This window comes from Colias croceus, chromosome 30 (assembly GCF_905220415.1).
Source record: "Colias croceus chromosome 30, ilColCroc2.1".
Lineage (NCBI taxonomy): Eukaryota > Metazoa > Arthropoda > Insecta > Lepidoptera > Pieridae > Colias > Colias croceus.
In genome coordinates, this window is record NC_059566.1 from 673,301 (window position 1) to 686,449 (window position 13,149).

The 13,149-nt window shown below is 33.0% G+C and overlaps 1 protein-coding gene across 1 annotated transcript; it reads right to left on the minus strand.

Moving 5' to 3' along the window:
• Positions 1–3,329: 3,329 nt before the first annotated feature.
• LOC123704509 lies at positions 3,330–3,974 on the minus strand. Its single transcript, XM_045652888.1, has one exon. It carries the CDS (start codon positions 3,972–3,974, stop codon positions 3,330–3,332), a length of 645 nt encoding a protein of 214 aa, XP_045508844.1.
• Positions 3,975–13,149: the final 9,175 nt, after the last annotated feature.

The window sequence follows — 13,149 nt, forward strand, 5'->3', positions numbered from 1 at the left end:
CACAAAATTTTAAATAATAAGACACCGAAAATTTGACTGAATGTATTCAATTTTTAATCAATTTTAGCCAGTTTCACAACTAATGTATATGTTTTGTTAAAGTTATCTGTCAGTTAAATATACCATTATCGTATGAAAATTTATGTCAAAAAGTGTAGCTAGCAGTCACTTTATCAACAAATCGTGAAACTGGCCCATCTTGTCTGTACTGACATGTATTTTACAATAATTTGTAATAATAATAAAGCTCATTTATTCCGTGTAATAAATCAAAATTTACATTTCAAATGTTTTGTTAGTTGTTAGTTTAACTTAATCTATTTTAGTATCTAATGTTAGTTTAATTTTTTTTTTTTCTTATTTCCACGGACCCCTTATTGGGTAAAAGCCTCCTCTCTCCTCTTCCATGTAATCCTATCCTGTGAAATTTTCATCCAGTTTTTGCCCACCGTTTCTATTAAATCATCAGCCCATCGCTTTCTTGGTTTACCTTTTTTCCTTTTTCCTGTTGGTCCTGCCCATTTAGTTGTCAGTAATGTCCATCTGTTATCTGTATATCTCGATATGTGCCCCGCCCATTGCCATTTGAGATGTAGAGCTTGGCGGAGAGCATCTGTTAGTTTAGTTTTATTTCTTATGTCTTTGCTTCTAATCTTCTGTATTTTTTTTATTTTTAATATACTTCGTTCCATTGAACGTTGGCATGTGGTAATTTTGTTTTTAATTTTCTTTGTATATGTCCATGTCTGGCTCCCGTATGTCAAACTAGGTAAAATACAGGTATCCATTACTATTCTCTTCAATCCTATGTGGTAGTCTCCTTTTAAAATTTCTTTTTGAGCCCAAAATTTTTTCCATGTCCCATTAATTCTTCTATCAACTTCTTCTTCATTACAGTTTTCGTTAAATGATACTAGCTTTCCCAGATATATGTAGCTGTTAACATATTCGATTTTATTACCGGATATTTGTATTAGTTTAGTTCGAGAATTGGTCATTATTTTAGTTTTTTGAAGGTTCATATGTAGGCCTACTTCCTGGCTGGAGTTCGATAACAGTTGTAGCATTTGTTCTAGTTCGTTGGCTGAGTTGGCAAATAGAACTATGTCATCTGCGAATCTTAGATGACTAAGATATCGGCCTGAAATCCACAGCCCTTTGTTTTTCCAGTCAATACTCTGGAAGACGTCCTCCAATACTGCGATGAACAGCTTTGGCGATAAGGGGTCGCCTTGTCTAACTCCTCGTCCGATTTGTATCTCTTCTCCTTTGTTTTCTAACCGTATTCTGCTTACACTATGAGAGTAGATGTTCTTTAGAATGTTTATATATGTGGTACTTATTTTGCATGATTCGAGCGCTTTCCAAATTGAACAGTGAGTAATGGAGTCGAATGCTTTTGAGTAGTCAACAAAAGCTACATAAAGCGGGTGATTGAACTCTTTATATTTCTCTAGTACTTGGTCTAACGTGTGGATATGATCTATAGTTGAAAAGGCTGAACGAAAGCCTGCTTGTTCAATTGGTTGTTGGGAATCTATTAGTGGTGTTAACCGACTCAAAAGTATGGATGTGAAAAGTTTATAAATACTAGATAGAAGGCTAATAGGTCTATAATTAGCAATATCTAATGGATCACCTTTTTTGTAGAGCAAAACTATCTCTGAGCTGTACCATTGTTTAGGTACATTTTCGGTTTGAAGTACTAAGTTATAAAGTTGTGCGAGATATGGAGTGAGTACTGGTGCACCTATCTTTAAAGCTTCATTGGTAATATTATCTGGGCCTGGACTTTTGTCATATTTTAGTTTTTTGATATGTTTTAATACTTCGTCCTCACTAACAAATTCGTTTACAATATCTTCCTTATGTTGCGTACTCAAGGACTTTTTCTGTGTAGTTTGTATCATTATTTCTGGTTTCTTATATAATTCTTTATAAAATGAAGTTGCGTAGTTAATAATATCCTGACGTGTTTTAGTTGTGTCTTGCTTTTTGTTTAGTTTAAGTATCCAGTCTTTATGTGTAATAAGTTCTTTGTTAGCTCGTTTGATGCTTCTGTATTTGTCTAAGTTTTTCTCTATAATTTTGCTTCTATGGTTTTTGTAATCTCTTGCTATTTCTTTATTTGATAATTTAAACAATTTTTTAAGTTCCTCTTTAATTTCTTTTGTTTTATTTTTAGTTTTTAATAAGTCTGTTCGCCTGTTTAGTAGTTTTATTGTTGATTCGCTTAGTATGTGAGTTTTATTGTCTCTGTTATTAGTTGTAGGTTTTTTAATAACGCTTGTTGAGATTATGTTTTCTAATTTGTCGTAGAAATATTGTATGTTTTTTGTATCATGATTGAGATTTATTTTATTTTCTAAATTTTGTTTCAGTAGCTTTATGTAGAACATTTTTTCTTGGTCAGTTGAAGGTAACTTATGTTTCGATCTGAAAGTTTTCCTGCTCAATTTCGGTATTTTTAATGAAAGAGATGCTCGTACTAATCTATGGTCTGACGGATAGGACAGTTTATTCAGAACTTCTACATTATTTATAATTTTAGGTTCATTACACATTATAAAATCAATTTCGTTTCTCGTTCTATGGTCTGGCGACACCCAAGTCCATCTCCTATTGTGCCTCTTTTTAAAATATGTGTTCATTATAAACAGTTTTTGTTCGCAAGCATATTGAATTAATCTTTCACCTCTAGCATTCCGTCTCCCATATCCAAATTTACCCATTACAAAATTTTCATGACTAGATGGTTGTCCTATTTGGGCGTTGAAATCTCCCATAACGAATACGGTTTTGCCTTCGATTTCCTGGGCCGTCCTAAGATCGTTGTAGAATCTATCAAGTTCTTCCTCGCTCGCTTTTTCGGTAGGTGCGTATGCTTGAACAAGTGTAAGAAGTTGTTTGTTTAGATTAAGTTGTAATACCGCTACTCTTTCAGATATTCCACTATAATTTACTATGCAATTTTTATAATGCTTTTTGATTAAAAATCCTACGCCATATAGTCCCTTTGTTTCTCCTGTATAGCAGAGTATGTATTCCTGTAATTCTTCGATTTTGCAGCCCATTCTCCTTACTTCACTCAGTCCTATAATATCGAAGTCTACGCTTTTCAGTGCATGCAGCAGTTCAATTAATCGTTCTTGTGATGCTAAGGATCTTACGTTGTAGGTGCAGATTTTTAACAGATGGTTGCGCTTCATTTTTGAGGGGTGAGGGTGTTGGTCGTTGTCCCCACGGTGACCAACCGGCTTGGGGAAAGTATTTTTAAGTTCTTCTATAGTGGTTTGTGTTATATTGTTCCGGTGGCTGATAGGTATTTGCTATGCGTTGTGTTCTACTTTTCCAGTTAGAGATGTTGTAGAGTTGGATCGGCCTCTCATTAGTGTGAATGCGTTTTTCTTATTTTTTGTCGGTACGTTTTTCTCTGGCTGGATTGGGGTACTTGGTGATATGGATAGATCCCTTTTCCGGTTGTTTGTCTGTGTAGAATAATCTTTAATAATAAGTTTATCGTAGTTAATAGTCGCATAATTCCCTTTATCTCGTTCTTCTTTGACCCTTTCGTGTAGTTCTCTTCTTTTTTGCAAGACCTCTTTAGGAAAATCTTCCGATACGTAAACATCACCAAGTTTCTTCTTATTCTTCATAATTGTATTTTTCAACCAACCATTAACACATGCCATGAGTATTGGTCTAGTTTTCCCTCCAACAGTATCTTTTTTTCCGATTCTATAAATCTTATTTACATCTTTAGGTTCAACCGTAATGTTCAGATGGGTAGTAAGTTTCTGAGTTACTTTTTCCAAAAGATCTGTTTGGGATGATTCTGTTTCCTTAAGACCATAAATAATAATGTTGTTTGATCTGCTGTTTTTCTCCAAATTCGCTATTTTTTCTTTTAAAATTTTATTTTCTAATCGTAATTCTTCAATTTCTCGTGTGAAAGGTGCTAGTTTTTCATCCATTTTATTTAAGACTTCTTTAGTTTGGTTTTGCATTTCGGTTTTAAGTTTGTCAAAAAGTGCTTCATTATTCATTTTAAAAAAATTTAGTTTTAGTCTATGGTCAATATCGTGTCACCCGACTTTTATATTTTCCCTTATCTTTTTCGAATGGCAACTCCCGATATTTTCCTTATGTTGGCAGTATGTATTTGACACTTGTCAAATATGTGACATCTGTCAATAACAGCTGTTGGTTATCGAAATGCTTTGAATTATGGAATTATTAATTAGTAAATTCAATTGTTGAAAACTTATCTTTTCTTAGTTCCCGATGATTTTTGTGCAATTTCGATGTTTATTTTTGAATAATTACACTTTTCACTGAATATGGATAACTTATACAGATGATTGAGGTTTAAATAGCGGAGCACAACAATTGTACGTATTACTTTGACAGTCACCGGAAGTCGATTGAGTGATGAATAATTTGTAATAATTGTACTTAATTTATACTTTTATATAAACTTGTAAATAAAAATTAATTTGTACAATTTGTTTGTTTTATTTAAACAATAGTTGTGCCTTGCAGTTTTACCCGCATTGTTCCGCTCCTATTTATCTTGGCCTAATAAGCCTATAGCCTTCCTCGATAAATGGACTATCTAACAGTGAAATAACCTAACAAAATAATAGGGGATGGCCCCTTATCCAAACCAATGACTGCTAAAATAACGTTCAATCAAGATAAAAGATATAGTAAACCACTTTAGTCATTTTAATAGTAGATTCAATCATATAACTGCGACAAATATACATACTTATTACTTAGGTAACATACAATTTCATAAAAATCGGTCAAGTCATTTCCCAGAAATATAGGCAACTAGTTCGAGCTTTAAACGCTTTACTAAATATTACACTACAAACATTTATTCATTTATAAGGCTTCTTCTAGAAGCGCTTTGGAATCGTCATTACATATTTTTTTACATTTAGGTAGGTACCACCGATTCGGAAAGCAGTATCTATGGAGATGAACCGGCAAGAAACTACATAGGTAGTTGCTCTTTTAAAATCATGCCGTATAATTAAAAACGAAAACTGTAAGTCTAACATTTATTCAATCATCTGGACTTCTTTCAGGAGCGTTTTTGAATCGTCAAAATGCATTATTAAGTTACTTTAGCGAGAACAAACATGTAAAATTATTAATAGTTCGGGAAAATATCATGAGTTGCCCCATTTGACAATTTTATAGACGACGTCTAGATTTTAACACTAACTTTAACTTTAATGTTAATAACGTTAAATATTATGTCAAGCGTCAAAAAAAAAAATGAGATGTAATTTGATTTAAAAAACCTTCGAAGTCACTGTATGTGACCGTTAGTTACTGTTAAATATGACATTTATCTTAAATATAACTAAAATATGGTGCAACCAAGCTTATTACTTAACAATATTTACTAGGTAGTTTCTACAGAGAACAAAAGCACATATTATTATGTAAAGGAAACTGTATAGTTTTTGCTATGATTAATTTTAAAACAGCGACTTCTAAATAGTTTTATACCTACCTTTTAGTACCTACTATCTAGGGGCTAGGGGGAGTCCTCTGCGATAAGACCATAATATAGGTACCCATGATTATGATGCGTATGAAACACTTCGAATTTTATCAATTACGATAGATGGCGCTGTATTAAAAATGTGACTATTTTAAGAATGTTTCATCTATTAATTTACTATGATCACGTAATCAACAGCGAGCTTATTAACGGAATATATGAAAATTAATTAATATTAATATAAAAAACGTTCTTTCTGTTACTAAGCACTGATTTTAATGAAATTTGGATTGCTAAACTGGATCCAGGTTATTTAATGTATAGGGTGAAATAAAGAATGTGTGTTTTATCGGTGGCTTTGTCCGCTGGACACTATCTATACTAATATTATAAATTGGCTCAAAAACGACGGATTTGGATGAAACTTTACAGCAATATAGGTAAGCATCAGAGTAATACAAGAGCTATTGAAATACTTAGTTCTGTACCCCTAGTGTGAGTTTGATCGAGTACTATGATCGAGTACGAAACGTTACTATCGCGTCTGCGTCACAGCCGAATTAGTATGGGAAATCGAATAGCGCCCCTAGCGGACGTATGGGGAAGCTTTGATTCCCCATACAAATTTCGCTGTGACGTAGACGCGATGGTAACGTTTCGTACTCGATGAAAACTCACACTAGCCACACTGTCCTCTGGTTCGTCCGCGTTTGAAACTGGCACAGCTATTTTCAGATAAGCAGTATATTTTATAAAAATTATCTAATAAGCTTGTGGTTTGTATAAGAGAAACATCAATGAAGAATAAGACGATATAGTCAAATTATTGAAAGATTTCTTACCTATCTATAGGTACATAATATAATAAATCTGTAGAAGGGTCAATTCTGTACATTGAAAATATTGAAAAAATAAATAGCAGGGGGTGTTACTGGATCGATACCAAACCCAAATATGTGATTAAAAAAATTTTTGTCTGTCTGTATGTTCAGGCATCACGTGAAAACTAACGGTTCGATTTCGATGAAACTTGGTATAATTATACCTTATTATCCTAGGCATAAAATAGGATACTTTTTATCCCGGAAAAATACGTAGAAAAAATTAAATCTTAATTTTTCCGCGCGGACGGTGTTGTGGGCGGAAGCTAGTACTATATATAAAATTATTATTTCTGGAACTTTATTTCTGGAGCTTTCAGAAATCGCATGTGTCATAATATTATGCTAACAGGATATCGAATAGAATTTATTTTGCTGAAATTGGTGGTTATTTACCTTTCTAGTTGTGAACGTTAATATAAAACTTATTAAATTTCATAGTATATTATGAAAACTCTCATGTTTAACAACGTTTGTGAATAAGTCACTGTACAATAAGAGACACGAACTTTCTGAATTAATTTGATGATACTGGTAGTATATTCATGCATCTGTGGCAGTAAATACTTATAAACCATATTAGATTTCATAGTATTGGAAACCACAACGTTTTTCTAATTTAATTAATAAAGATGAAGTTTGTTTGTTTGAACGCGCTAATCTCAGGAACTACTGGTCCGATTTGAAAAATTATTTCGGTGTTAGATAGCCCATTTATCGAGGAAGGCTATATAGGGTATATATCATCACGATAAGACCAACAGGAGCAGAGCCACGCGGGTGAGACCGCGGGGCGCAGCTAGTATACGATAAGAGACACCAACTTTTTGAATTAATTTGATGAAACTTGTAGTTAGGTACACTTTATGTTGGTGTGTACAAATACTAGTAGGTAGTTAAAGTAAGTATTGTAATTATATGTGGTTTAAATTCGAATATAAAGATTTCTAGGTAAAAACCTTCATGTAATAAAAAGTGAACATAGTATTCATTAAATATATTTTACTTAATTAAAGGAAAAAAGGGTAAAATAAAACACAATTCTGACTTTATTCAAGTCTTTATCTGTTATAACTTAAACTAACTTTAACTATATTATACTACGTAGGTACGGAGTATTTCCTAAAAGGGTACGGCCTTGTTCTTTACCAGTTTATATCAGCGTTCTAAAAATCACAGTGAAATAACATGTTACACAAAATCGCTGTTACTGAAACCTGTTACTTTAGTGACGTCATTTTATTGCAAGTGTAGACTTAAAATACATACAGTACATACAAAAAATTATAACAAAAATATATTATTAAAAATAGTTAGTTACAATAAAAAAAAGAAATAATGTATTGAATTAAAAATGTAACTCAAAATATAGGTACAGCTGTTGTTGTACTACGTAAATTACATTATCTGTAGTATTGTTAGAACTACCGCTGATACAAACTGTTACGAACGCAGGCGACAGTATACGAATTTTAGACTACTTGAAATGTAAAATAAATTTCACATCAGTTATTTCTCTTGCCTCAACATCAGATCACAAACAATATTTGAAATTGTCAAGAGCAGCACAGATAACTTATCGAAACGTCAACGTCAAAAATGACACATTTCCAAGTTGTCAAAAACCCGCGTAACTATAAAATGTCAAATTTAACAATCTTGCCGCGCGTTGGGGAAGCGACCAATTAAAAAACGTAAAAAACACTACGGAGTCGGTTTTGGTAAACATAGATAATATAAATTGTATTAAACACGTACAGATACAACTAAATGTAACTAAAATTGATCCCAGTGATTTCGAGAAGTCAACGAGGCGGTACAACATTGGCCGCTTCCTCAAAACGCGAAAGTACAAACATAAAAATTGTTTTCAGAAAACATAAACAAGAATAGTTTTAACAAAACCAAGCAATAGACTTATTCTATTCACTTAAACCACTATTTCTTTTAAACTACAATCATTCTAATTAATGCAAGAAACCAAATAACCAACTAAACGGGGGTAGAAAAAATAAAGATTTCTTCTATGGCTGGTAATGGGTTCCCATTGTACCGACCTACATAGAAACAGCTTTATACATCGTGTTATATATTATGCATGATATAATAAAAAATAGAAACCTCGGAAAGGGAATCACTAACACGTTTCTGGTCGAAGGTTAAGTTCGAAGAATCACATTCATTTGTTTTTTTTATTTTATTATTAAAAAAAAGCTCGGTTGGTAACTACAAAAAATGTGCGTTTTGTTGAAAAAATAATGCAAATTATATTAATCTAATCTATTAGACAACATCCATGGACGGTAGAAAAGAAGGGGGGGTCGGGAACGAAATCAAAATCGCGGTTATAGATATCGTTTTGATAATAAACCGTTTCCGGTCAAAATACCGATATCTGGACACCGGTATTCGAAACCCGTTTATTACCAAACTAAACGTTTGCATCTGCCCTCTATACTTCTCAACCTCTATCAATACAAGAACAAAAATGATAAAAGATAAACTTTTATCGTAAACATTATACTAGCGGTACAAGAAATCAAACACTACGACACCTATTGCATTATTATTGCTGTGTGTTACATGTGGTTTTTGATGTGAAAATTGATGGATTTTTTGTTCGATAAACCATCTATAGTTAAAACATCATCAAGTCAATGAAGCATACAGTGTAATCGTTAGAAAGATTCGACTCAATCATAAAATGAAAAAGACGTGTGGCACTCGGGGACTGCCGCGGTAAAGCTATTGCATGCCTTCAAGCCACACCTCCGCCCGCCAGAGTGGGGAGCGTGAGGTTTTTCGTTACGCAATTTCTGGATTCGGTCCCCGCGCTCAAGGCCCGCGATAGAAGCTATGCAATAGCTTGAAATCACATTTTATATGTATATGTATGTTTATCAGCCATCTGGTTTCCATAACACAAGCGAAAGCTTAGTATGGGATCAGATCGTGCCGTGTGTGAAAATTGTCATGAAATATTTATTATTTTATTATTATTTATTATTTAAAATATCCAGTCATCTAAGGAATATTTGTTCTGAACTTGTAGAAATAATTAAATTAATTGAAGTAGTTTAAAAAAGTGTATCCTCAAAAACAGTTATAAGTTTAAGATCTTTGGTATTTTTCCTTCATCTTTATTTTTATAAGACTCATCTTCATCCAATCATCAATTTTCACTCAAAACCTAGAGTATAATTTATAGATACACTAAACAATGATAGAGTCATGATATTACATATAAAATTCTAACGATTTTTAAAAAATCAGTTCTTTTTAAGTTTGGGCCTTTTGAACAACTTACCAAAAAGGTAGAATTCGTAGAGTATATAGTAGTTTAAAACTAACAAAAATAATTTTCAACTACTAAATTAGCACATAAATAGATACAACGAAAAATATAGTATGAAGGACCTTTTTCAAAGGCAAAATCAATAAAATTTTTAACTTTAATTAAGTAACTACTACAAATGAAAAAAAAAAAAATGTTGTGTGGTTTTATGAAACCACGGTAAAAGTGAAACTTTTTTTCACACTATAGACATTTAACTAAAAATTATCGTATTTGTACGATATTTATCGTACGTATCGTGCGTCACGCGACATGCGCTACACAGACCAAAAAGTTTGAGACGATGTAATAAAAGTTTCACTTTAAAAATAGAATCTATTAATGAAGAAGAACAGTATTAAGCCCAATCTTACGTTATATGTAATATCATTAAAACACGAAGGACATCTAATAACATCAATTTACACAAAATAAAAATGTACGAACATAACACTACAAAGTGGACAAGACACGTCCATTACTATAAATCTCAAAAAATATTTCACTTTATTGTGTTCCAAAACAATATTCCTAAGCACGCGAATTTGGGATATAACTACGAACGAACACAAAAACATCGAGTCTAGCTTTTTCTATAACGGAACACGAAAACACTACAAGATCCAAGAAACGTAATACACTGAGTTACATATATCACGAACACTAAGTGATTTTACGGCCTTGAATACGTTTTTGAGTTTCATTTGTAAAGAGAAACTTGATTTGATGAAATCTGTATATCACTATCATCACTACATAGTATAAAACAAAGTCGATTTCTCTGTCCCTATGTGATTGTATGCTTAAATCTTTAAAACTACGCAACGGATTTTGAAGCGGTTTTTTTAAATAGATAGAGTGATTCAAGAGGAATGTTTTAGTATATAATTTATTAGGTTTTAGACAAAGAGGGCGAAGCCGCGGGCGGTAAGCTAGTTTAACATAAAGGTCTATTCAAACTAGAGCGGTATCCGCTACCACCGTGAGTAGCGGTATACCGATGTGCACGCGATTAAATGTCTTACGCAGTATATTATAGACTCTAATCGCGTACCGATCAGAGTACGGTAGCGAAAAGCCGAACCGCACTAGGACAGAATACATAATAGTAGCTAAACGCTACAGAACGGACACTCTCCGCCTCCCGCCAAAATTAAACACTTACCTCACCCCGCACGATCACGCTATAGATTTCCCGCATTTTTCCGTAAGGACGATAAGCAACGAAGATTGACAACATTTGGATTTGTGATTATCGTTGTTCGTAGAAAATGGTTAGAATATATTGTGCCATTTACGGATGTATTTCATCAGAAAAACGCGAATTTATTTACGTTAGTCACAAATGTGCCGACCATAAAGTGTTAACACACTGCACTCTTACTGCACTCTCTACAGTGTGACTGTCAAAACGATAATTTTGTATGGAGTGTCCGGGGTGTGGCACTAGTTTGCATGGGCATACTTTCTACAACCTAGCCAGAGATGTCATTACCTTTAAGTTCCCATCAATTGTAGTATCAGGTTCTACTATCAAGTGAATCATGTTATCATCTATTTGTGAATACAATATTACAGTAACCAAGTTTCACTTTACAAATCGAACTCTATATATATCTGGTTATTTACAGTTTAAATAGTGTCAAGTTATTGCATGGAAGTCTTTTTTGTTATTCAAGGCCATAAAATGATAATTTAGAATCTCTCTAAGAGGATTATACATACTTTAAGTCTGACTTGGTGTTATCTTTCATTCAGATAGACGGTACATGATGAACAAGGAATGAAAACAAATAATTTGGCACGTAATGTGTTAGAACGTATACATCCAAAGTTTTATTGAGAAATCGTGTCATTTAAAATGTCTGCTCCATTTATTTTATAAACTGCAATCGTAAATAAATGTAAAATGCTCAAAAAATCATTGGTCGTTTGGACGTATACCCTCTAACACAACCCACAACAAACAAAGACACAGATAGTAAATTTTATAAGGCATTAACTTTAGTTCTATATCGCCAATTCTAAGTTTAATATTACAAGGATTATAAAATATTTGGTGTTCTTTGGGACTTAAAATTAATTATCTTAACATCAATGGAATGACAACACAAATAATAAACGGAACGAACATAATATAAACACTTAAAATTTCATAACCTATCTAGACGATAATGTTTTCACATCTTGTATATAATATACTTTAATATATATTGAAATTTACCTAGCTAACATGTTTATATTTCTTTTCATCGATTCTTAAATATACTTAGCCGTTAACTATTTGGAAATGTAAGCCTTAACTATGCTTAATAGATCTCCTATCTCAGAAGGAATAGAGTAGCATCAAGAAAGGCAACGAACTGTCGATTGGAGGAATAATAATCCATCCAACGAAACGTGACAGTTGGCGAGAACTTACCTATCTTACATTTAATGGATATACACGTTCTAAAATACCTACCTTGAAAGCGATTATAGGCAAAACGATTCGTAATCTAGCATTTTATATGTAGTTATAGCTAAATTTGTCTATCTAACGGTTTATTATATTTGTGATATCTTTGTCTATGAGGTCGCACCTCAGTTTGACGCGTTTTAAGCATTTCAGAGGTTCTGTACCGTTCCATCCCGCAAGACATCTACGAACGCCGTAATCCCGTCGATAAAATCATTTAAAACACGTCAATAACCACTCTCGATTGACCGGATGTCTGCAATTGACTTAACAATTCGTTCCTTAGCTGTCGAACTAATATAATAATATATAATCTTAATATAAATTTCTAGCGATATGTCTCACAAGATTCGACTACATGCATAAGACGTCGTCTCCACGAATGAGTCTTCGGCAGAGAAGTAGTCGTACAGACAACCTTAACGCTCAAATTACTTGTAATGTCAGTCACTACATAGTACGATTTGGCGTCAGGTTTCCAACAGATAGCAATGACTTAGTAAGTAACTTTGTAAATGCGCTGTATTATGCTTAAGCTATTCGAATATACTTTAAAACTTAAATAATTATCATTTTAAGTATCATTGCATATGACGTCATCAGACACGAGCGTTCAAGAGTCAGTCGTTCCTATACTTGGACGACTGTATATTCAACACATTCGTTACTCCCGAAACTCGCTCGTGGATGTGACAGAGAATAACATATATAGAAACAAATCTACACAAATCAACACCGTCAATATAATATATAAAATACATTTTTTTTTACAAAATACCGATGGCGTATCGGGCCACGTTAAAAAGTTTCAAAAAAGATGTTATCACGTAGATGAGTAGGTGTTCAGAAGCTATGCGTATTGACAGAGTTAGTGCATGAAGAATTTTATCATTTAGTCGAATCGAGTGATCTTCAGTTGTTTGTTTAAGAAAGGATTAGCTTATTAAAACGTTCG